Source organism: Nymphalis io, chromosome 10 (assembly GCF_905147045.1).
Source record: "Nymphalis io chromosome 10, ilAglIoxx1.1, whole genome shotgun sequence".
In the NCBI taxonomy this organism is placed as follows: domain Eukaryota; kingdom Metazoa; phylum Arthropoda; class Insecta; order Lepidoptera; family Nymphalidae; genus Nymphalis; species Nymphalis io.
In genome coordinates this window covers 5,137,937-5,161,376 of record NC_065897.1, presented here as the reverse complement: position 1 = coordinate 5,161,376, position 23,440 = coordinate 5,137,937, and the positions used below count along the sequence as shown (strand labels likewise).

At 29.7% G+C, this 23,440-nt stretch overlaps 1 protein-coding gene across 2 annotated transcripts; it reads left to right on the top strand.

Annotated features, from left to right (window-relative positions):
- Positions 1-3,056: 3,056 nt before the first annotated feature.
- On the top strand, positions 3,057-22,857 carry LOC126771251 (sodium-dependent dopamine transporter-like). 2 transcript variants are annotated; one of them, XM_050491038.1, is made up of 10 exons: positions 3,057-3,201; positions 15,532-15,771; positions 16,438-16,580; positions 16,927-16,967; positions 17,690-17,782; positions 18,771-19,034; positions 19,405-19,612; positions 20,364-20,580; positions 21,029-21,285; positions 22,034-22,857. In XM_050491038.1, exons 1-10 carry the CDS (start codon positions 3,060-3,062, stop codon positions 22,508-22,510), a joined length of 2,082 nt encoding a protein of 693 aa, XP_050346995.1. In that variant the 5' UTR covers positions 3,057-3,059; the 3' UTR covers positions 22,511-22,857. The 2 variants fall into 2 exon arrangements, with proteins under 2 accessions (XP_050346995.1, XP_050346996.1); XM_050491039.1 differs by having other exon boundaries at positions 15,528-15,771.
- The last annotated feature ends 583 nt before the right edge of the window (positions 22,858-23,440 follow it).

Sequence of the window (23,440 nt, the reverse complement as noted above, 5' to 3'; positions counted from 1 at the left end):
CTAAGTATTACTGTTCGACGGAATATTTGATGAGTGGTTGGTAACTATCCAGATAGAACTCGCAGAAAACCCTAAAGCCAATTAAAAATGTAATTTAAATAAAAAATGTGATTATTATTATTTATCTTTTCAGCCTTTTGCCGTCCACTGCTGGACGAAAGCCTCCCCCATAGAACGCCAACCATCCCGATCTTGGGCAGTCCGCATCTATCCCGAACCTGTCACCTTTTTTAAATCGTCGGTCCATCTTGTCACACTACGTTAGTAGTGTAGAACGTAGATTATTATTTATGATCGGCATAATTTGTTTTTCTCTTGCATCCATCTCACTTTGGAGATATTCTTAGCTACCTGATTACATATTAAATATAATCTTACGTCATTATTATATTTGATTGTTTCTGTATATGGTAATTAAATAAGCACCAATTTATTTATAAGAATTAATCTCATCGCGTCTATTGTAAGAATCAGCTATAGGTATTGTAAAATATACGCATAAACTAGTTTTAATGTGATTATTTATAAATGCCTTTGTTATGTGTACTTTCAAATACATTACAGGATAAAAATTATTTAACTGAATGAGAAGTAAGTACTACCGTGAAGAGGATGACAGGAACGAGTAGAGCAGACGCTTGCGCAGTAGTAACCACACAATTCTTATAATATTTAAATGATACACGCATCATAAGAGCGTAGGTATCACAGTCAAATAAGAACTTAAATTCTGAACTAATTGAATGAATTTTGATGTAACTTAGTAGAGTAGACTATGGCAAAACTATTTGTCGAAAAGGAGGTTGACAAACAATAAATAATAAAGCAAATTGTTTTTTTTTAAGTAATTCAAAAAGGGTAAAGTGACATACAATGATCAACATCCTGACCGATATTGACCAAGGCGGCCATTCTCAAGGGGGACTAGCCAACTGGCACGGGCAATTTGGCAATTGTAAGCATTGCCAAATTTCAGCCTTCACTACGGGGAATGTCTGAAAAAATAACTTTTTTTGGTATCACTTGGAGTTCGAACCTGCGAATCTAGCCACTAGATCTATGAGGCAGTCAACTACCAGCACCCATGTAATTAATGACAGAGTAATTACAGAGTATAACTTATAGTACAATCTGTGTAACAATTGAATGAAAAATATGCGACAGATACAATACGAGTACGATAGATATACATATATCTAAAACTGCTCGTATTCTGATATTTTTTTACAATTGTGATAACATCTCTCTATCGCGTTATATTTCTGAACGTTCGATTCAAGTTAATAATAATAATTACTATACGTTTATTTGCTAGAATTTTTTTCATTGGTGGTTACTTTGCATTATAGGAAACAAGAACATTCAACTATAATAATATTATAGTTGAATATATATATTAGGTATACCTAATCAGCAAATTTTAAACTATGTACAGTCATTTCTATTCATATAGTCTATAATTAAAATTAAAATAAAAAACAAAACATGCATTACAAATTTATAAAAAAAACAAGCAGTCTAAAAGATTGTCCCATGCTATTACTCCCAATACAGTACCCAAGACGCTGGCACTATTACCTTTATGCACCATAAAGAATATATGAATAAAAATGACTGTACATAGCTTAAATTAAATAACTATAAATATAACAAATAAACGATTGACGTATGCAAATGTTTTTTATAATTTAAAATAAAATGAAAATAAATAAAATACTAACAAAGCAATTTAAAAAATTTAATTATTCCTTTAAATACTCGTTTATGTCATAGCCCATTTTTCTAATATCCAAGTCCTTATTTTGGTTTTAAAATGAAAGGACTGTAGCTTTTAATTTCTCTTGGCAAACCATTGGACACAGATATGGCCGTATAATTTTTTTTTTTTCATGTTTTTGTTCATATACAAAATACTAGAGAATCATGCTTAGAGACTGTGGATATTGATAGTAAATCAGTTTTATTAAATCATGAAGTTATTTTAATACTATTTTAAAGAAACCGATGATATTATATTATAATTAGAATTAAAAATTAAACTATTTATTTTCTATAAAAAGCACTTAACGAGACCCTTTCTCGAAGTTTGATAAAACAGTGACGGTCAGTAAGCATCACAATTATAATTATCCAGTGTTTTTATTTTACTCAGACTCATTTCCATAAGACTGTAAGCAGTGTTGCGTGGCGCGGACGCACTAGTGCTGGCCAGCGCTAGTGACGACAATTTATTATTTTTTTTAATTATATCGAAGTAATATAAGTATTCTTTTTCTTTTTTGACTGATTCTTTAGCTTAGTGGCTAGCTTATAAAGTTGCAGATCTCAAGGTCCTCGGTTTTTTGCCAATAGATTCTCAGTAGCAGCCCGAAGTTTAGAAGTTGGCAATGTTAGCTCTCCCGTTCCTCAAAAGAGACTTAAGAGTCGTTGGTACTGCGCCTGAAGTTTTTTGTGTCAGATTGTTGTCCCATCGGATTGTGAGAGTGATGTAATATAAAGCACTCTTGCCTGTTTGTTCTCTATTAAAAATGGCGCCGTGGCCGAAATCAATCAGACATCCTCACCATCATATTTTTTTCTTATTAAATTGACTTATAGTATATTTTAATTCTTACATATTATTATTATGTATTTAATAAAAAATCTTGAATGAAATTAAAAATAAATCATGACGAAATATTTGTTCATTCATATGAAAATCTATTCTTATAAATAAGGAGACGTTTTTGAAAAACTATTAAATCAATGAACATAAAAGTTACACCAATTTCACCAGCTTTATTACACTATTAACGCGTAAATATCATGTTCTTGTATTAAATAATTAGTAAGTATTTATAAAAAAAAGTGTTATCAATACTTGGTACTTTCCATAAAATAATTAAGTACGACAAAGTTTAACTAATTTTATTTAAGACATAAAATTAACATACGAATTGTATTTTTATCGAAATACGTTCAGATAGGGATGTACAAATAAAAACATTTCGATGTGATTAATCACCTGCGCGCATCACTATTGCGCACACCTTCCGTTGTCAGTCCTACGTGCTGAGCGCATGCGCGCGACCGTCTTGTTTTTCACCCGTTTCGCGCTCAAACGAAAATTAAATTTATATGGCAGTGGTGACCCGGCCGTTTGGTGTTGTGACCAGTGCGAGAGTCAACAGTCGGCAGGGGAGGACTTCTCAAAATGGCTGGGTAATATCTCGCTAATTGTATTTAACAAGGTCAAAACACGAAGTATTTATTGTAAGGAAACAACACATAACGATCTTTCAATACCATCTTAGACTTTAAATTGTTTGACTATTGTTTGGAATTGCCTTATAGGTAATGTAAATATTCAATTGTTGTAGTAGTCATGTATTATTATTATATTTTATAAAGGTTATTTATTAATAACTCTTAAAATTTGTTGCGTAAAGTTGAAATGTCAATTGGCCCTGAAATTTTACACTATAAATATAGCTAGTATATAATATTATTATGGTGTAATATTTTATTTTACGATTATTGCTTTGACGGTTAAGTGGGTTGGTGATGTTTGTCGTTTCTACCTTTTAGATTTCAAGTTAATAAATGAACATAATTTTACAAATTATCGCGTGTAGAGAAAGTTTTTAAGAGCTATTTTCATTATATAAATATGTATATAGAACAGAATCATGTTTGGTAAGAGTGCTCTAGTTCAGTGGTCAGATGTGTTATTCGTAAGTTCGAACCGTGTTTGTTAGAAAAACTGTATCGTTAAGTTTAAGATTTAAACTACAATATGAAAAATATATAAAACTAATTTTAAAATTAAACAATAAATATTAACTTCTAAAATGTTAACAATTAGTTTTTTAAACTTATGATATAACAAAATAATTAAATACATATTGCGTTTTATTAATTGTTATATTTATTATTATTATTTCGTAATCGTAATTTATTAATATTTGAAATTATATGAAGTTAGTTATCAATAAACAAAATCTTCTAATATAACTTCAATTGTCAATATACAATTGTAATTATACATTATTTGTTTATTGAAACGCACTAATTATAATAAGGTAGCAATTTTTATAAAAAAAAGCACATTTACACTGTAATTTAGACACATTAACAAATTTAAATAATGGTAATGTTTAGTAACAAATCATTTATTTTGCTATAATAACTTAAGTTGTTACAAAATGTAGGTTATACGATTAAGTTGTCAAGATTGAACTACAAATTTTCGCATCACCATATAACTGCCTTATTCATCATCATCATATTCAGCCCACATTAATCCACTGCTAGACATACTATTCACAGGCGCGCCAATTCTCCCGGTCCTGTGCTAACCGCATCCATTGAGCACCCGCCATTTTTCTAAAATCGTCTGACCATCGGTCGAGTGGTCTGCCCACTGGCTTTTTCGCTTCTCTAGATTGCAATGTATAAAAATACAAAGATTTGACCCACACCGTACGTAAGATATTCAGTTTTAATGAGATATAAGTGTTCTTTAAAATGGTTTCATTTTTAGTTTTAATGAAATCCGAATGACTTTGAACCACATAATCATTGGAATCTTTAATACTAAACAATATTAAAAATAATAAGGTCAGACGTATTTAAACACACTTTTTAACACCTAATTCAGTTACGCGTAAAGAAATTTGCCGTCTGAGAGAAAAAAACTTTTCACCTTTTTAAAATAAAAGAAGAAAAAATTAGATGTAACAAGATTATACATTAACCTGTGAAGGTCGCACTGATAGGCAAAGGTCTCATTTACTTTTAAAAAGACGGTGTGGAGGTTATTCTTAAGCGGGATAGCGGATATACATATGGCAGAATATCTGGTACTGGGGGTACCATTCTACTAACGAACATTTATCGTAGTCGAATTGGAACATAACTATACCGTTTACCCGTTTTTCTATAATTTTATTTAATTATCCACTAATCACATAAAAGTTAACAATTCAGTTTGGTTTTGTCATTCCATTGCTTGGATTACGATCTTATATAGAATAGTCGATGTTGGATTGGAATTGATAGGAGACGAATCGAATCCGTTATAAATATCAGAATTTTTCCTCTGAACCCTTCAACGTCACTACACACATGATTTATGTCGGTTAAAAGAACAACGGATATGTTAGTGGAAATAATACAGATAAATAATATATAACACTAATATCACAATAATCAAATCATATAAAATAAAAACTCTTTCAATGATTCAAACATTTTTTTTTAATGAAATTAAGACAGTTAACCGTAATAGAAATTAAGAGTAATCAGAGAATTGATGAGAGGGAAACGACGGACACGCGATAATATCTCATTGCAACGATTAAGACTCACTCTTGATATTATCTTAAATTGTAATGTGAAAATGACATAACGATGAATTTATTGTATGTTTATAAGTTTAAGAAAAATAAATAACTAGACGTTGTCGGCCATTTTATATGGATTTATTTGTACGCCTGTGCGTTTATTATTAGTACATGTGTGCGTCAGTGTTTGTTTTCATTATAATTATTTTTGCGACAATATAGTTTTTCTTTTATCTAGAGCTAATAACAGCTAGTTGATACATTGCGTGTGTTAAAAGGTATTCTTGAACACTCAGTATAGTATTAACTTGTCATGCTCCGATTAATTCAATTTTTCCCATATTCATTTTTTTTTTAATTATTTAATTTACTTTCTTAAGATGAGACACTTACCTAGTATGATGTATATATTAATATTAAAATACAGGATCTTATCCAATACTACTTAATTAAGTTAGTACGTAATAGTAGTTTATACTATACGTCTAGGATAACAAATTTTCATCAGTTAAGAGTATTATATCGCAAAAGTCAACACGTGATATTATTGTGTTGTAATTTGAAGGGTGAATGATGATGAGAGAGTGAAGAACACGAGACACAACATCGTAGAACTCCACTCTACTGGTTCTTTCTTGAAACTATTCAATGTAAAGAATAATTTATATTTCATACATTACCAACGCCTATGAGAGGTGTTAAATACTAAGTAACAGGTGGTCTATACAAGAGTCGAGACGTCAGAGCAGCTAGAAAACGTGAAAACCCGTAGTAGCACCAATTATCATTTTTAAATAAATAATATCACTTTTATATGCTAATAAATGCTTATAATTCATCTCAGTGAAGAAAAGCATTGTGAGGAACCAGGATGTATCGAAAAAAATTATGTCACCTATGAATCCACTTATCAAAAGACGAAATTTTAATATATATTTTTTGTTTTTGTGTTGTTTTTAATCAATTAGGATTTTATTTCTTTTTATTGTTAATTTAGCCTATTATTGATATATATTTTGTTAAAATATTTTATACATGTAATAACAAATGGTTTTTTTTCTGAATATATAACGTTGGCTTCCTCCTATTTGATGAAATCAAATAAATTTTGCATTCCATCTTTCTTTCTACCGTGCGAGAAGAAAACGAATACAAAGTTGATTTTTTATTTTGTTATATTATAAAAGTACGAAAACAAAAATTTCAGGCGTGTGATGTCAATAATTTTAATTTAAAGTGGTTGAGATTGCGGAGCACAGTTACTTACATAAAAATACAATATTATAAATACCTTCTACGAAACGCGCTGCATCTTCCGGCATAAGTTATATGTGTATTGGAAAGTAGTTTTACAGTTAGGCATAACAAAATTCTCATTTATTAGTAAAGATAATCCGACGTTTATATTCATATATCGTTTCACAATTTTAAGAATATCTAATGAGTGTTGCAAAATATCGTTTCAAGTAAATCATTTTCTACAATAAAAGGGTGAAATCGTATTCCATTGCGTGCTCGAGAATTCTTCACGTTTCATTCAACCAGCTACTGACATGTTACGTTCCAATCCCTATCATTAAAGATATCTCATCATAAAACGGTACAACTAGAATAAATTAACTTTTTAAATTGACACTTATAATAAATTTAATTAGTATATATTATTATATAACAGTATTAATAGAAGCCTACAGATTCAAAGAATTGATATCACGATTAGAAAAATATAACTGATACATTCCAACATTTAGTCAAGTATTCTATTAAAATTTCTTAATTTAAAGAGGTATATTGTCAATGTTCATAATTATAAAATTTTCGAAGACCACATAGTCACACAAATTTTTAACAAGCGATTGTTTTGAATTGTTAGTTAGTCGGCGCAAAAATATTATAATTATAAATTGAAATTAAATTCTAGTTATATATTATATTCATATTTCACTTTGCGCCCTTCAAATGTTAAAATCGTTTACACAAATATCTGACAAAACAGCAAAAGTAATTTAATCCTATTAAAATTATTAAACATAGTCATACAAAAACGAGACATCCTTCGATTAGAACGTTAATTAGGAGTTTCGTTAGTAAAATAACAAAGTTAATGAACAATCCAATTAATTCTAACGAAGACTGAACACCTAAGTCACTGAAAGTTAATAATATTTTATTAATTTAGTTCCAATCAAGCGAAAAAATTCAAATGTATTTAATTCATTATACGATTAAAAAAGAAGTTTTGCATTGCTTAGTATTACATATACTATATGTATGTTTTACGTTGAACATATTCAGAAGTGTTTTAATAGCGTATGTATGTAGTCTACGCATGTGTGAAGTTGATTATTAACATCAAGCAGATGTGTGCAGTTTGATAAATTTATTCTTTAAACCCCAATTAAAATGATAACAGAATGATTCTTTATAAACATTATAATTTGCTTTAAAAATTTAAAAACATCAAAACCTACATAACTACATAATACTCCAATGAAACTCCTATTCAATTGTGTGAATATATATTTTTGCGGTAAATAAATAAAATTAAGATTTATGCAAGCGTTATATTTACGCATGAAGTATTTTCCTCGGTATTTTTTTGTTAACTTCTTCTGATTTATACATTCATTAAAATATAGGAAACAAAACTACATTCATTTCAAAACTAAATTAAACGAACGTGTTTAATTCTTTTTACGTAACGCCTCATATAACATACAATATCTAATTTTCCTTGTATATGTTATATTAATTTAAGTTATTAGCTTTCCTTTTGTGTATTATAATCATTATTTTTAAAGTACAATTTTTTAAGACGTTTAGAGATTTTTATTTCTTAGCACGTGTGCAATATGTGTGTTGATCCACACACACACACATTTGTTGAGTTTGTGTTATTAAAGCCACGTACAGCTTGCGGGTTTTTTGAAGGCAAATGATAGTGTATAAACTTCAATTTAACTCGATTCTTCAGTTTTTTGTTTGAAGAATGTTTTGTATGCCAACTGGTTTTATATCTAAAAGGTTCTAAGGAGAAATTGGCGTGGTTCGCTTAAAGATATTAATTAAATTTTCTATATGCGAGATAAGAACATCGCTTACCACCATTCGCTCACAATCTTGTCCAAATCTACTTTAAGATAAAACCTAAATTTATCGGATTAAGTTTTGCTATATGTGTTCATCAACCCACAATTGAGCAACATGGTGAAATGAACTCCAACTTCTCATGAAAGAGAGCAATCACTTGAAAAAGAGAAGAGTCACGTGGGACGTACAGGCTGTTTAATTCAATAAACTGGTACCGTTATATGTGTATTACGATAACTTTCTAGGTGATTAATATAAATAATATTAATAAATTATTATTCAATCTTGATGGTATCTCATCATCATTACAGCATCATAATCATTATAAATATCATTATAGTTGATTAATGTTATGTTAATGATAATAATGTATGTTATGTCATAAAACGATCAAGATACGATCATTGAAACATGAATTTAATATGCGATATAAACCGATACGAGGGGATATCTAATTGATAGCATTTAATGCAAGTTATCGAGAACAATTTCACATTATACTTTTGCATTGTTACATTGACAATATGAAGAATGAATGAGCTGATTACAGGAACACGAAACGAGCCATTTAATAATTTTACCGTTTTAAAATCTATAAAAATATTATGGAATAAAACTGTTAGAAAAAATATTCAAGTAATAGATAATATGTAATCGCCTGTACCACAAAGTTTTCAACCAATGCATCTTACTATGATATATGGCGCCGAAACGTGGACGTTAACTGCGGGACTAGGGCACATATTCATTATCACCGAGCTATAGAGCGAACTATTCTCGAAGTATCTTTGAATGATAAAATCAATCTGAAGAACCGGAGTAACCGACATAGCTTGCAAAATTAAACTGAAGTAGCTGTGGGTTGATCACGTAACATGATGATGGCTGTTGTGAAGCACACGAGTCCTTGAAAGTGGTAAATACGTAAAGTAAACTGGTAGTTTGAGTGTACCTTGGGAGAGGCCAATCACTGAATTGTGGTTGGTTGAATGATAATGATATACACTATCACAATATACTAAATTAATAAGCCGTGAACATTATCTCTTTTCTGCGGGTTTATCAATGACAGTTATAGAATTACAAAGGAAGTGAAATAGAAACTTACACAACATACATACAATAGTTAGAAAAACAACAGTGTTGTTATAAAACGTGGAAAATATTAAATTTAATAATATGAAAGAAACTTAATTTTCAATAACAATAAAGCTTTATACACTTTTGAACATTTTATACAAACGACTTTTTAATTCGGGCCAATTGAAGTAAAAGATGATAACAACTCGAACTCTTTAAACTTAATTATACCTCATTTTTATATGTGTGCGCAAATATTTCCTAAATTTCCACCAAATTAGTACCTTTTTATTAAGCCGTATTACGAGCTAATGCCATATGAATTAAATAAAACTTAAAAAATACCTAATATCTCCAAAAACAAAGTATGCTTACTTAATTAATTTGGGGATAAAAAGCTATAGCATGTTTATCCAACAATCCACAATCGTGCACCGTGGGGGTAGAACCTCCAACCACTAGGAAGGAAGTGTTTGCTCACTAGTAAGACATTTACGAGCTATTACTTTACTTTTTTTATATAGTATTTAAGGCGGACGAACATATGGGCCACATGATGGTAAGTGGTCACCACTACCCATAGACATGGGCATTGAAAGAAATGTTTACCATCGCTTACATAGCCATTGCGCTACCAACCTTGGGACATAAGATTTTATGTCCCTTGTGCCTGTATTTACACTGGCTCTCACACCCTCCAAACCGGAACACAACAATATCAAGTACTGCTATTTTGCGGAATAACTGATGAGTGGGTGGTACTTACCCAGACGAGCTTGCACAAAGCCCTACCACCGGTTAAACTTTTCTTTTTCTTCCACATATAAAGCAGATTATTGCGTGGTGTTACATATCTCTCTTAAATTCGATTTGAAGATCCAACAATAAAAAAGGCCTAATAATCCTATTATTCACGCTTAAAAACTGTATGAATGCATTTATTAAAAATAGATAGAACTAGAAGGAAATACTAATACAATCACTATTCCAAAAACAGAAGACAATATGCTACCTGATACAAACTTTACTATACGCATAAATTAAAAAGTCAGTGGTCAGAAATAGACTTTTTCAAAGCTGCAGTATAAAGGATTATTTCATAGTATATCGTGGGGACAATGTTAAAACAATTTCAAATAGTGACAATGGCCGTGAAATTCCAAAGTTCATTGGCCCACGTATTGGGAAATACATGAGAATAAACATGGTTATTTTGAACAAAAGGAAGCAGTTCGCTAAACTTTTTTTTTAACATAGAATCATCGTGGTTTATATTTTTTATGTTTTTTTATTATATTGGTACGGACGTTTTGTCCATGCCTTTGGTGAATCTTATCTTTAATTGAAATGAACGTGCCTTTAATGAACCTGCATGTTTTCTCATCAAGCAGCATTACAATCTTAATTTTAAGGTTTAAATTTGAATTTAATGAAAATATAATATTCATGTATGAATATTATATATTATATAAATATAAGTTTATATTCGTGATATATTTAAAACTTTAATTTGACTTTAGGTTAATTATAAAAATACTTAAATAAGTTTTAACTGCCTTTTTTTCATAAATTAATTTTTATTATTTTAATCAGCTTTTACATGTACAACAAAATTCTTCTTTTATCTTTCAAAAGATTTCAATCTTCAATTACTTCAAAGAACAAATTTCGATGTAATCAATTATACTCAATAATTATGACTAAAGCAACTTTGACATTGATATTAAATTGATATTTTCATTCAATAAATTATATTTTCAAAGAACAAAATATGAGATCGTATTTAATTGACAAGAAACAAATTAATAATTATTATCAGGATCTTTTACAAATACTAATGTTTTACTAATATCTTGTACTCGTTTATGTATCATTCTATATTTTATAATTCGAAATTCAAATATTTTCGATCATAATATCAACATAGCACGTCAAGCTGCATAAATACTAAGAAATGGGTGCTTGTTAAACGTAATACAAATGTTTGTTTTTCATTCATGCGCTAAACGCAATATGTTTGCTTGGTAAAGGCACCAACACGGTAAAAGTTGTCATAACATTCTGAACTACAGTGACAATACTAAACCGATTTGGAATGACATAAATTTTCCTATTCATTGACTATAAACTGAAAAATAAACATATCAAATTATTATTATATTAAAATTAAACGAAATACCTTGGGAAGGCTTTGTCCAAGCCCGCCTGGGTGGACACCAACTCTTCATTTCATATTCACTTGAAGCACTCGTTATTACATTCAGATAAATAAAATGTTTTACACCGAACAAGACGTGGGATTTTTTGACATCATTAAACTAAGATATATAAACACGGAAACTGACAAAAACTATATAAAGCTGTTATAATAAAAGAGTATTTATTAACACTACACACACCTTCACACACATTTTTACACTTCTTTTTAACTGAATTTTAAACTAATTTCATCCAACCGATTGAGTCAAAATTTTGCGCACACTTGGTGATAATGGAATATATAAATTAAAGAAAAGAATTGGTTTCGGACTTCTACCTGTTACATTTAATTGATAAAGTCGACATTAAATATCAAACTGACTTCAAAGGTTCGACGAATGACTGAATTCAGACAGTTTTGTACTACCTTCATGATTTAATTTTACAAAAATCCATTTTAATTATTTTGTACTTTTAAGTGTAAACTTTATTACTTTGTTACTTTTTAAGTCGTTTTTTTTATATACTTAATATAAATGTATACATTGTAAATATTTGGATCTATAGCAGCAAACCACTTCCTTATAAGGCGATCACTACTAAAATGAGTATGTATGTGTGTGTAGTAAATTAAAAATGATAAAAACATTAATTTATATAATACATTTCAAGTCTGAATGTAACGATATAACGGACTATTAAACTAAGCATACTTCAGATAATATCCGGAACACTTTTATATTTTATGATCTATTACGTCACAACTTAATTCTCTAAACGATTTAAACATACATAAGCGTGGACACTTAGCTATTACTCAGGTTGAATAACAGTCTCATAAGTGTTTAGGTGTGATAAACTTAATAGATACATATTAATAGGACGTTTGTATTAGTTTAGTTAAATATAGAAAATAAAATATTCTCTATGTATAGGCCTCTGCATCATTGACAGATGATTTAAGCAGCATCGCGAAGGCACTTGCGTTCATGACTGAATACTATAATATTCTAAGAAATGTCTATTTGCCATGTGTAACGTATCGATATGGTTACTGTGTTTCATGCAAATATATACTAAGAATATATTAAAATTGCATATTTGAAAAATACGAGTATGATTAACATTTTCACTATTACGGCACTAGTTCGGTGAATATCACAGTTTATTGTTAGCTGCGTCGTTAGTTTGCCTGACTGTTATCTGTCAAAAAAATGTCCATAGTAGACATAAGTTAAAGTGGTGCTACATACTCGTGCCTCAGAAAGCACGTAAACCGTTGGTCCGGCGCCTGATATGTGTGTTGTGTCGGATTGGCTTCCACTCGAACTATAAGTGTAAAGGGATAAAGAGTATACCTCTGTTTGCGCACACACTTCCTCACTAAAATGTCGCCTGCGGAGTTTGAAAATGAGCGGCAAAAAAATATCATCATATATTATATATAAATAAACGTGTATAAGTATTATTAGTCAAGTAACAAATACTAAGTAAACAAAGAATACGGAAAAACTCATAAATAATAAATTTTAAATATTAAACAAAGCGAAAAACATTTTAAAATATAATATGATAATTATACGTCCAAAATTATTCAAATTTATAATTACGGCATAACTTTGTAAAAGAATTTACAAATTATCGTAATCAACGACGAAGTCAAGACAAAACTTACCTAAATTAAAAATATTTTCAAGTCAAGCTTATAATTATGATGGATAATTTGGTGATTATATTCTTTGCCGTGTTATTCAAATGTATCTTATGATTACGTCGTGGTTACTCTTTTTAATTAATAGGTGAATATAATAAGTACAGATAAAAAATATTATTTTAATGTAGTTTAAGAACAACAATTATATAAGGTAAAAAGTTTTTATTACAAGAAAAGGGACAATCCATAAATAAATAAAGTAATACACTTTTTTAAAAATGTCTGAATAGACTTTTGAGTTATGTAATTTTTTTATAAATTGAATTGTGAAACAAAAGCTAAATTTAAATTTATACGCATAACAAAGATGTACATAAAATCTCTGAATAAGCTAAATTTAGGAGAATATATAACTTTAAAACAGCTAACATTCTAGTTAGGTGAACCGTTTAAAATTGCAATACCTCAATTCAGAAACAGTTAAAATACAAAATAGCAATTAGATACCGCCATTGTGTTAACTGATACTTTTTTGCACTAATGCTCCAAAGTCCAAATCCTTCAATTGCAAACGGAACAAACGTATGACTAGAATAGTAGAAGAATAGTGACACTAGAATTCTTCAGGATTTTCTACCGCCACAACTCTATCTAAACTCTAGAATATACAACTGTTATCATTTATTCCTTATCGATTTAATGTAATAATGCTATTATGAATATAATTATATTATAATTAATAATGAGAAACGAAGTATGTTCTAGTTACTTGTAATTGTAGATTCCAATAAATACTAAGATTAAAGGTAAATTCATCACATTTATGTTATTTATTACTGATATAAATTATATAACGCTATTATTAAAGAATATTACGTACTTTAGAAATGTGTTTAGGTAGCGTTATTAGTGACAAAATTATGCATAAAACGAGAAAGGCTTGTCTTATATGATGATCGGATGAAATTAATAGGAAAAGTATATTACAATTAAGATTAATTTAGATTTCCTTTTGAATAAATATAGCATATTTTAAACGTTCTGACGAATATTGCCTATTCAATAATAAATAGGAATTACAATTGCTCATTAAAAATACTATTTTCTTTACTGTGCTTACATAACAAGAAAATTTATAACAAATTAACGGACAATTACATTTGATGTATATCTTAGTGCATATTTTACACTCGCGTGACTATTTGTCATATTTTTTTTTTATTTCACAACGTACTACTGGTGTTAGTACTTTATGCGAGCTCGTCTGAACAGGTACCTCATACATATTCTACCACCAAACAGCAATCCTTATTATTGTTGTGTTCCTGTTGGAGCGAGTGAGCCAGTATAACTACAGGCACAAGGGACATCATAGTTCCCAAGGTTGGTGGAGTATTAGTTACGTAAGGAATGGTTTACATGTTCATAGTGGTATTGTCTATGCCATATGGTGACCAAATACAGTTGGCCCATTTGCCCGCTCTATAATATATTTAAAAATAACTTAACATAACTTAAACAGCAAAAAATACATGCTTAAATGCAAACTAATAATATTGTAAACTAAAAGATTTATTGTTATTGCTTTATATTTTTTTTGTACGTCGTAGCAATCATATTTCTTGAGCTATAACACTGTTCCATTCACTCTTAATACTATCGAAACAAAGCAATTGCGTGACGCACTGACAACCACTTAAATGACTTCATATAATAAACGAATAATATCTTTATAAAAATATTAATAAAATTAAGAATTAAAAACCAACAATGCCTTCTTTGAATTAATTTTGCGTGGCTATTTTTTTTAATAAAGTTTCTTAATTATTTGTTATAGATTGTAACATCAGAATTTGTTTTGAAAACATAATTTTTCATATTCCTTTTATTTAGGCACTAGAAAGACAAAACTTATCAATCTTTTAACAAATTTACGTTGCTAGGCGGCCATATACATATTGGGCTATTTAAGCTTCATGTTATTTTTAATTCAAAAAGAGTCGGCGTGCGTTGTTCAAAATCTCTGCTAATTTAACCTTCCGAATCGTGAGAAGTACTATAATACTGTATAAAATAACCGTATATTGGTCTCAATTAAATGTGTATTGAACTTTATCGTTTATAATTAAATGAAAATGTTATTAAATTTCACCGTATAATAATAAAATATTTTCTTTCAGACAGTCAGACGGGTGCTGGACGTGATTAAAACTCAAATATGCACAATAGCTTTATCATTCACACTATTCAATACCATTCGGCTGCCACGAGAAGCCTTTAAATATGGAGACATACCATACCTGGTTATCTACTCGTTCTGGTTGCTGGTGGTCGCTCTGCCGACCACGATGCTGCAGTTGGCGATGGGACAGCTCAGTCAACAAGATCCTATTGGTGTATGGCGAGCTGTTCCTATATTAAGAGGTAATGGATTTTATAATTGAATAACCAGCTACTCTGACTTCGTCAGTAGATATTACATAGGTATAATTTATATTGAAACAGGAAGTGTCCGACAAAAGTCACCGGCAAACATTCACAAAATGCTGTCTGAGCTTCTTAAGTCTCTAGGCTTAGAGTTCTGATTAAGACTTCTATTCATGATCGGTGGCTAATCGTACATTCGTCCCACTTAATGAGAAAAACCTTGTAAAAAGACACGATTCCAATAATTTAAATATAAATCTATCTACAAATTACATAATCATCCTTAATTATGAAATTATATAGTTGCATAAGGATTAATATCATGATACGATTGTCAACATCTTTCGATTCTACCCGTGTTTTGATTGACAGAAATTGAACAGATATTGTGACATAACTATGATAGATATATTGCCTCACGTACTTTTTTGAGGGTAATGATGAGTACTATACGGATTTAAAAATATTTTGCTGTTAAAACTTTATTGGGTGCTGCTGAGAAAATTATTACGATCCTTTTGTGATTCCAAGTGTATTTAGCGCGTAGGCTCTGAATAGGGTGCTATTGTAATTGGAAATTTATTTTTAACTTTAATTTTCAAGACAGACAATCCTATTATTATTTTATATTCAGTTTTTAAAAATTACCTGTTTTTGTTAAAGGTGTTGGTCACTTGAAGATTTTAACTTCATTCCTGTGCTGTGTCTACAGTATGGTGTATGTTGCCTTATCTGCAGCTTACATGATATGGATTGGAAAGGGTTCATTTCCTTTAAAAGACTGCACAAAACTGCACATAACACCGGTAAGACTAAAACATTGATTTTTCATATTTTCAATTCTCCACTTATATTCTCGAGCGAGTTTATTTTAGATTATAATAAAGATAATACTTCTTTTTTAGTATTATATTTGTTTTCCTTTACTTAAAACATTGTTAAGCGATTGTATCAATTTACTGATTACAGAAAGAAATAAAATATTCATTTAACTCGACGTTAATAATTAGGGAGGAAGTAAAGCAGACGAAATAAGTAGTTTTTTTATTATATCCATACCCTCCGTGTTTTATGTCAAAAATAATACACTTCTATTTTTATATAAAACTATTATGAATTTATAAAAAATATATTTTATTGTGTCTTTTTCAGAATGGATACGAAAATAAAATGAATGCATCTGAATGTTTTAAGTGAGTATTTTTTTCATTTTACATAACGATTAAATTTGCTTGTAAAATATGATCATATAATTGTAATCCAATTAAAAATATACCTGCCTAATTAAAAACAGATTGAGTAATAATTGTGAAATTGAGAGTAACAATTTTCACTTCAATGAGTATTTATAAATTGACCCTAAATTAGAACGCATTTGTGAATATACATTTTTTTATATTTCACCATTAGTATTTTATTTGATGTGCTGTTATAATTATTATATATATCCTCGGATATTTTTCATACACGGCCATCTGATCCCAAATTAAGCTTGTACAAAGCTTGTGCTATGGAAACCAGACAACTGATATACTACATATAAAACTTTTCTTTTGTAAATACATACTTATATAGCTAATTACACCCAGACTCAGGACAAACAGACCTGTTTATGCACACAAATGTCTGTCCTGGGTGGGAATCAAACCCACAAGTGAAAGGCAAGTATCTACCAACCACGCCAACTGGCTCTTCAGCATTTAGCATCGATTCGTATCGTCGCGCTTTATAATTTAAACTCCACAATTATGCGTAGCGACCGTTTACTTATCTATTAACATTGCTAATTCAATTTAAACCAGAAAAATAAACATACAAGATAATATTAAGCTTGGGCATGTTTGTCAATTAAAACTTTCGACGGATATAAATTAATGGTAATTGTTATAAAAATATATCACATTAACAATTTCAGCTCGACGTTTTTGGCGCCATTCACTGAACAACCACAGTATCTCGGCGTAATGGCGATTTTAATATTCGTTTTATGGTTCTTTGTACCCATTATGTAAGTATTAATTTCACTATTACACCATTTTCATAAACAGTAGCTGGCAATGTACTATGTATTATCATTTTAATGTTTATAATTAGTGTCACTCGTGAAACTGGTTCACGGCTCCGGTATTTAAAACAAATGACTGTCATTGAGGATATACATATCTATGTAGTTAAGATATGTCCATAAGTAACACTTTTTTATCAATGAAATTGTTAGACTAAGAACAACCATTAATATTAAACTCCATTACTGACTCCTGAGTCTTTCGAACAGTCGAATTTTTAAGAATTATGTTACGTTCTAATTTTAAGCCCAATAAATATGAGCTGATTCACATTTAATAGAAATTATGTTAACGCCTATATATACATAGTGACATAATGATATCTTAAAGTTGTCCTTACTAATTGGTTTATTTAATTTAGATTAAGATTGTATTTATAAGCATAACAGAATGGATACAGTAACCGTTTCGGTTCAATTTACCGCAAATTCTGTTGCTAATAGTGGGACCCTCTCGGAATTGCTTCATTAACTATTTCGGACAAAAGACTTAATCGACACACTCATTTTGATGTCCGCTCCGCGTTTAATACTAATTGGCTTCATTATTAGGCAAAAACGCTTTGACTTTTTTACACTTATTATTAAACTTATTTACAAAAAAAAACTATGTTGATCAAATTAAGACAAATACTAGCTAGATTATAAATTATCTACTATTATAAAATCTAATTCTATAGCACCATTGCTGCTTAAGGATGGATATGAGAAAATTTAAAAAATATAATAGTAAAATCTTACTTTCATCAGCAGTAAGACAAGACAAGCTCATTCGGAACCCATACATAAGCAACCCTTTGACCAAATAATATGTAATAAAACAATCTAATTAATAGTTTAAGCTGTTCAAAATGTTTGTGTTAGTTATGTTACCTAATATGAACATAAATTTTACGTAGATCGTTTAACATTTAATTATTTCCCGTTTTAGGTTGTTTCGGCTCCGAAAAACTCTGAGAATGTCTCTTGTTATTCTGACGCCCGTCATCATCATTACAGCCATTGTATTAAGTGCATTTTTGTCAGATAGTCGCATTTTGACGTCAATGCTAGAATCATGCGAACATTGGATGCCGTTGTCACAGCCGTACATTTGGCACAGCGCGTTAGTACAAGCGTTATTGTCGACACATATTGTTAGCGGTTATCTGGTTAGCGCTGGTGGAACCATATACAGACAATCTGATGTCAGATGGTGAGTTTTTTTATTAAGGTTTTAATTGTTACAATTTTAATTTTTGAATTATGAATATATTTTTAAAAAAAGAATATTCAAGGACATTCCTGTCATTCTTTATGGAACTACTATTATTCTTATATACTCCTCCAATTAGCTTGTATTAGGAATGGGGATGACAATAGATCAAGGGGTTAGAGTCGACTCTCTTAATGTTGACGACAATATTTTATGCTAATGGCAAAAAAAATATACTTTTATAAATAAGACACCATTTTTTTTCTAACAGGGTTGGTAACAGATTAATGAATGGCATCAAATCAGACTATAATACACAATTAATTAAATAGGCTGTTGGTATTATTAAATATTATTTTTTTAATTTCAGGACATCAACATTTGTTACTATTACTAATTTACTATCAGGGTGGCTGTCTGTTTTTATGTGGCAGTCAATAGGTAGTGAAGGTAACAAGGATAGTAGTTTTATAGCAATATTAGTTTTAATATATCAGTCTTCCGTATCAGAGAAAAGATCAAAGGAATGGCCGCTATTGGCATTCGGAATCGTATTAGTATCAGGCATAATTACTGTGGTAAGTAGTTCTTAAGATGTCCCATATTGCTTCGTAATTTATTTGTTTGATTAAATGTACTGTTCCAAAACATATGTATACACCGATGCTATAATTTAAGGTCATGAAATAATAAAAAAGTCATAGTAATCTTTGCCAAAAATTACTACATTCGATATTTGTTTATTAGATAAATATCCTAAAAGTTTTACATTATTTCTTGCTCACTACTCTATTATTTTTTACAAAATGAATAAGTATTTATATATTTTTTTCTAATTATATGAAACAACATTTTTCTGAAGATGTAAAATTATTACAGGTTAAGTAAGCAGAAAATAATTTTTTCGCACGATTTATGTAGCTTGAGTTAGGTTAAAATATAATTCTAGATAAACAGTATTCATGAGAATATTTTGTGCCAGCTGCAACCGTACTCGGTTACCTTATTAAAATTTGCATATAATCTGAATTTCCTGCCAACTCAATTACTACCCAATTTTATACGATTGAAATAAAATCATCTTCTTAACAAAGTCACCATATTGTGAATTAAAGAATTAAGTTTACTTATTATAAATATTTTATAGCTAGTTTGGAATCGACCATAAAAATAAATATATATATAATTTTTTTTAAATAAATATTTTAAATTTTTTCATTCATAATGAGCTAAAAAATTTCAAGTAGATACCAAAAACTATGAATTTCATTATGTAATACAAATAACAATTTACATAGTTCACACTTACATTGCTTTTTTTTATTTCAGCTAACACTTCTATTCCCTATATACGATAAGTTACATCGTATCGCAGGTGACCATTGGCGAATATTTGCGTGTGCCTCGTCAGCACTTGGTACAGCTCTCACTGTGTCTATATTAGCTCAAGGCATTGTCGTGGCAGCTATGCTGGATGAGCTGGTTGTGCCAGTGTTAGCTGTTTTTACGACTATTGTTGAAATCGTAGGATTTGTTTTTATTTACGGTAAGCCATATTTTTAATCACTAAAAGCCTCTCATCATTTCAAATTAATTTTGTTCTTTTTTAATGGCAGATAAAGAATGTTAAATGTGTTATCGTACTGATGGAAGGAAATTCTCGTATAAAATATCGTATCATAGGAAAAACTGCTTTAAAAGCCAGGAGTGTGCAATGATCTTCACGAAGTAATTTAATAAGTTGTACTAATTGAATTAAAACTTGTCGTAGTTAACCATTGGGGTCAGACTAAATTAACAATTGTAATCAATTTATATACGCGCTGATGTTTTAACAAGGACTCTACGTGACATTGAGTTCGACCTGATTTTGTAATAAATTCTCAAAATTTTATGTTCTAACTGACTGTCGTGGTATTATTCAGCATGACATAATCATTCTATTGTTTTAAATTTTTTTGTCTTTTAAAATGACAAAAATGTCAAAATTTCAGGTTGGTTTTACCTCACAGTAGATATACATTTTATTACTGGATCAAGATTACCAGGTTTTTGGTTAGTGACATGGTGGACCACTCCAGTTCTGTTAATGGGTGTAACCGGTTGGTGGTTGAGATCACTGCTAAGGAGCACATGGGGAGAAGGCCAAACATTATGGCCTTTAGGAATTGTATTTATGGGAATATTAGTAGTTATGGTGGTAATGGCAGCAGTGGCGGTGGCAAAAGAAGAACAATTCAATTTACTTACTGTGAGTATAATAAGCAAATTATTTGATTTAATCTGACATGAAACCTTACCAACGATAATGTAACGGTAGAAAATTATTAAAATAAATTTTATGGAATTTGATATATTTAAAGACATAACATGGTTAAGATTTTATAGCTAGTCTAAAAATAGAGCTGAGATGGCCTAGTAGAAAGCCGAGATAAATTCAAACCCGAACAAGCACCACTGAATTTTCATGTGCTTAATTTGTGTTTATAATTCATCTTTTGCTAGACGGTGAAGGAAAACATGATGATCATGATTCCACCAACCCGCATTAGAGCAGCGTGGTGGAATAAGCTCCAAAATCCAAAGCAAATTAAATATTAAAGGAAGGAAAATATATGCTATTTAAAAATAAAGTTTTCATTATTAGATAGTATGCTTATTTAACTATGCACCGACTACATTAGCATGAATTTCCAACACCTGTAATAGTTATTGTAAATTTTGAATGTTTTTAAAATTTTCAATAGAAAAATGAAAGTTTATACAATTGGTATAAAATATTTCATAAAATTCCATCATTTCAATTCCACAGAGTGTATACCAATCTAAATATCAAGTAATAGGCATTATTGCTGTATCTAATGCTAGAAAGGTATGCTTCATATAAAATGATCAGAGAACATACCAGTTTATACCAAAAAAAAAATAAAAGAAAATAAAAACAGATACATACAGAGATATAATTAAAAATATTGTTTTTAATGTAATTATGTTTTCAGAAAATGGCATCAGCTTTTCGACCCTCTCGCCTTTGGGGACCCGAAGAACCAATGGCGAGATACGTGTGGATGTCTCAAAGATTTTTAAACGAAAATGCTAATTCCGAACACGAATTTAATACTGATACAAAAATGTATAATCATATTATAACTAAATATCACGAGAAAGGCAACGAAATATACAACGAAGACTGGTTGCATGCAGCTGATACTTACCAAAGTCAATCACCCAAAGCTTTTATTAAAAGTGATCTTATAAGGAATGAAGATACTCTATACAAAGAAGGTGGTGCAATATATACTATACCTACAGTTTCAACTAGCAAAAGAAGAAATATAGGAGATGAACAATATCGTTCTCCAAATATATGCATCGCTAAAGGTGAATTAGGAGGTTCAATAAATTGCAATTGTAACAGGCATTTTCAACTCAATGTTCCTGATTTAAGGAATAACGAAGTATCGACTAGTCTATAGATCAAAAATTTGCAAGATCCAAATATGTTTGTACAACGATTTTTATGTCTAGTCGATCAACAATATATTGCAATTTTTATATTGTTCTCAACCACAAAATGCTGTTGATAGTTAATAATTTATTAAAGTATTAAAGACATTCCAAATATATACTAAGAAAACAAATTATTTTAATTAATTATACAAAACTCTTTACAAATAATTATTGAAGTGCTTACAGTTGAACTTGCTATAATATTTTTCTCTCAGGTCTTGAAGCACTTGTGATTTTTATTAATGTGAATTAGATAGAATGAAATTCGGTGTGTATTATATGTAATATAGAATAAAAGTAAATTATAATAAATAAGGAACAAAAAATATAACAGTCCTTTATTTAAAAACAAATCATTACATCATATGAATTAAAGGTAATGTTTAGAAATTTGATACAAAGTTATTCAATAGCAATATAATATCTAGTAAAATAAGGTTTTTAACAGTCCATCGTCCACTTGGACTAGCAAAACTAATCCAAATTTCAAGAAAGTCTGAAATGACGTAACTCAGAGTTCTGAATATAAGAGAACGTATACAACATTGGGTCAACTTAAATCCATTTCCTAACTTAAATTGCTGCAAACGAACACAGTCGCGTGCGAATGTAAGTAATAAATAAGAAAAGTTCTACAAGTCAGCATGACGGTAACGCTAAGCGAGTTTCAAATTTAGCTTCGACTTTGATGCAAACAATTACTTATTATTTTGAAAAGGGTCTTGCAGCGAATAAGGTTTGGAAAATAAAAGGAGAAAAATTATAATCGTTCACGCAAGGAGCAAGCGCTGCGCGGAAAGTGAAAAATGATCAAAGTTTTTAAGATAAATCTCAGAAAATGTCTAAAGTATTACTTGCGAAAACTTTTTTTGTATGTTCGTTTTTAGGCATGGTAG

Coding starts and splice junctions, on each gene's coding strand:
- LOC126771251 (XM_050491038.1), top strand. CDS start 3,060: ATGCGCGCGACCGTCTTGTTTTTCACCCGTTTCGCGCTCAAACGAAAA. Junction 17,783..18,770: donor TGGTTCTTTGTACCCATTAT/GTAAGTATTAAT, acceptor TTCCCGTTTTAG/GTTGTTTCGGCTCCGAAAAA. Junction 20,581..21,028: donor AGGATTTGTTTTTATTTACG/GTAAGCCATATT, acceptor TCAAAATTTCAG/GTTGGTTTTACCTCACAGTA.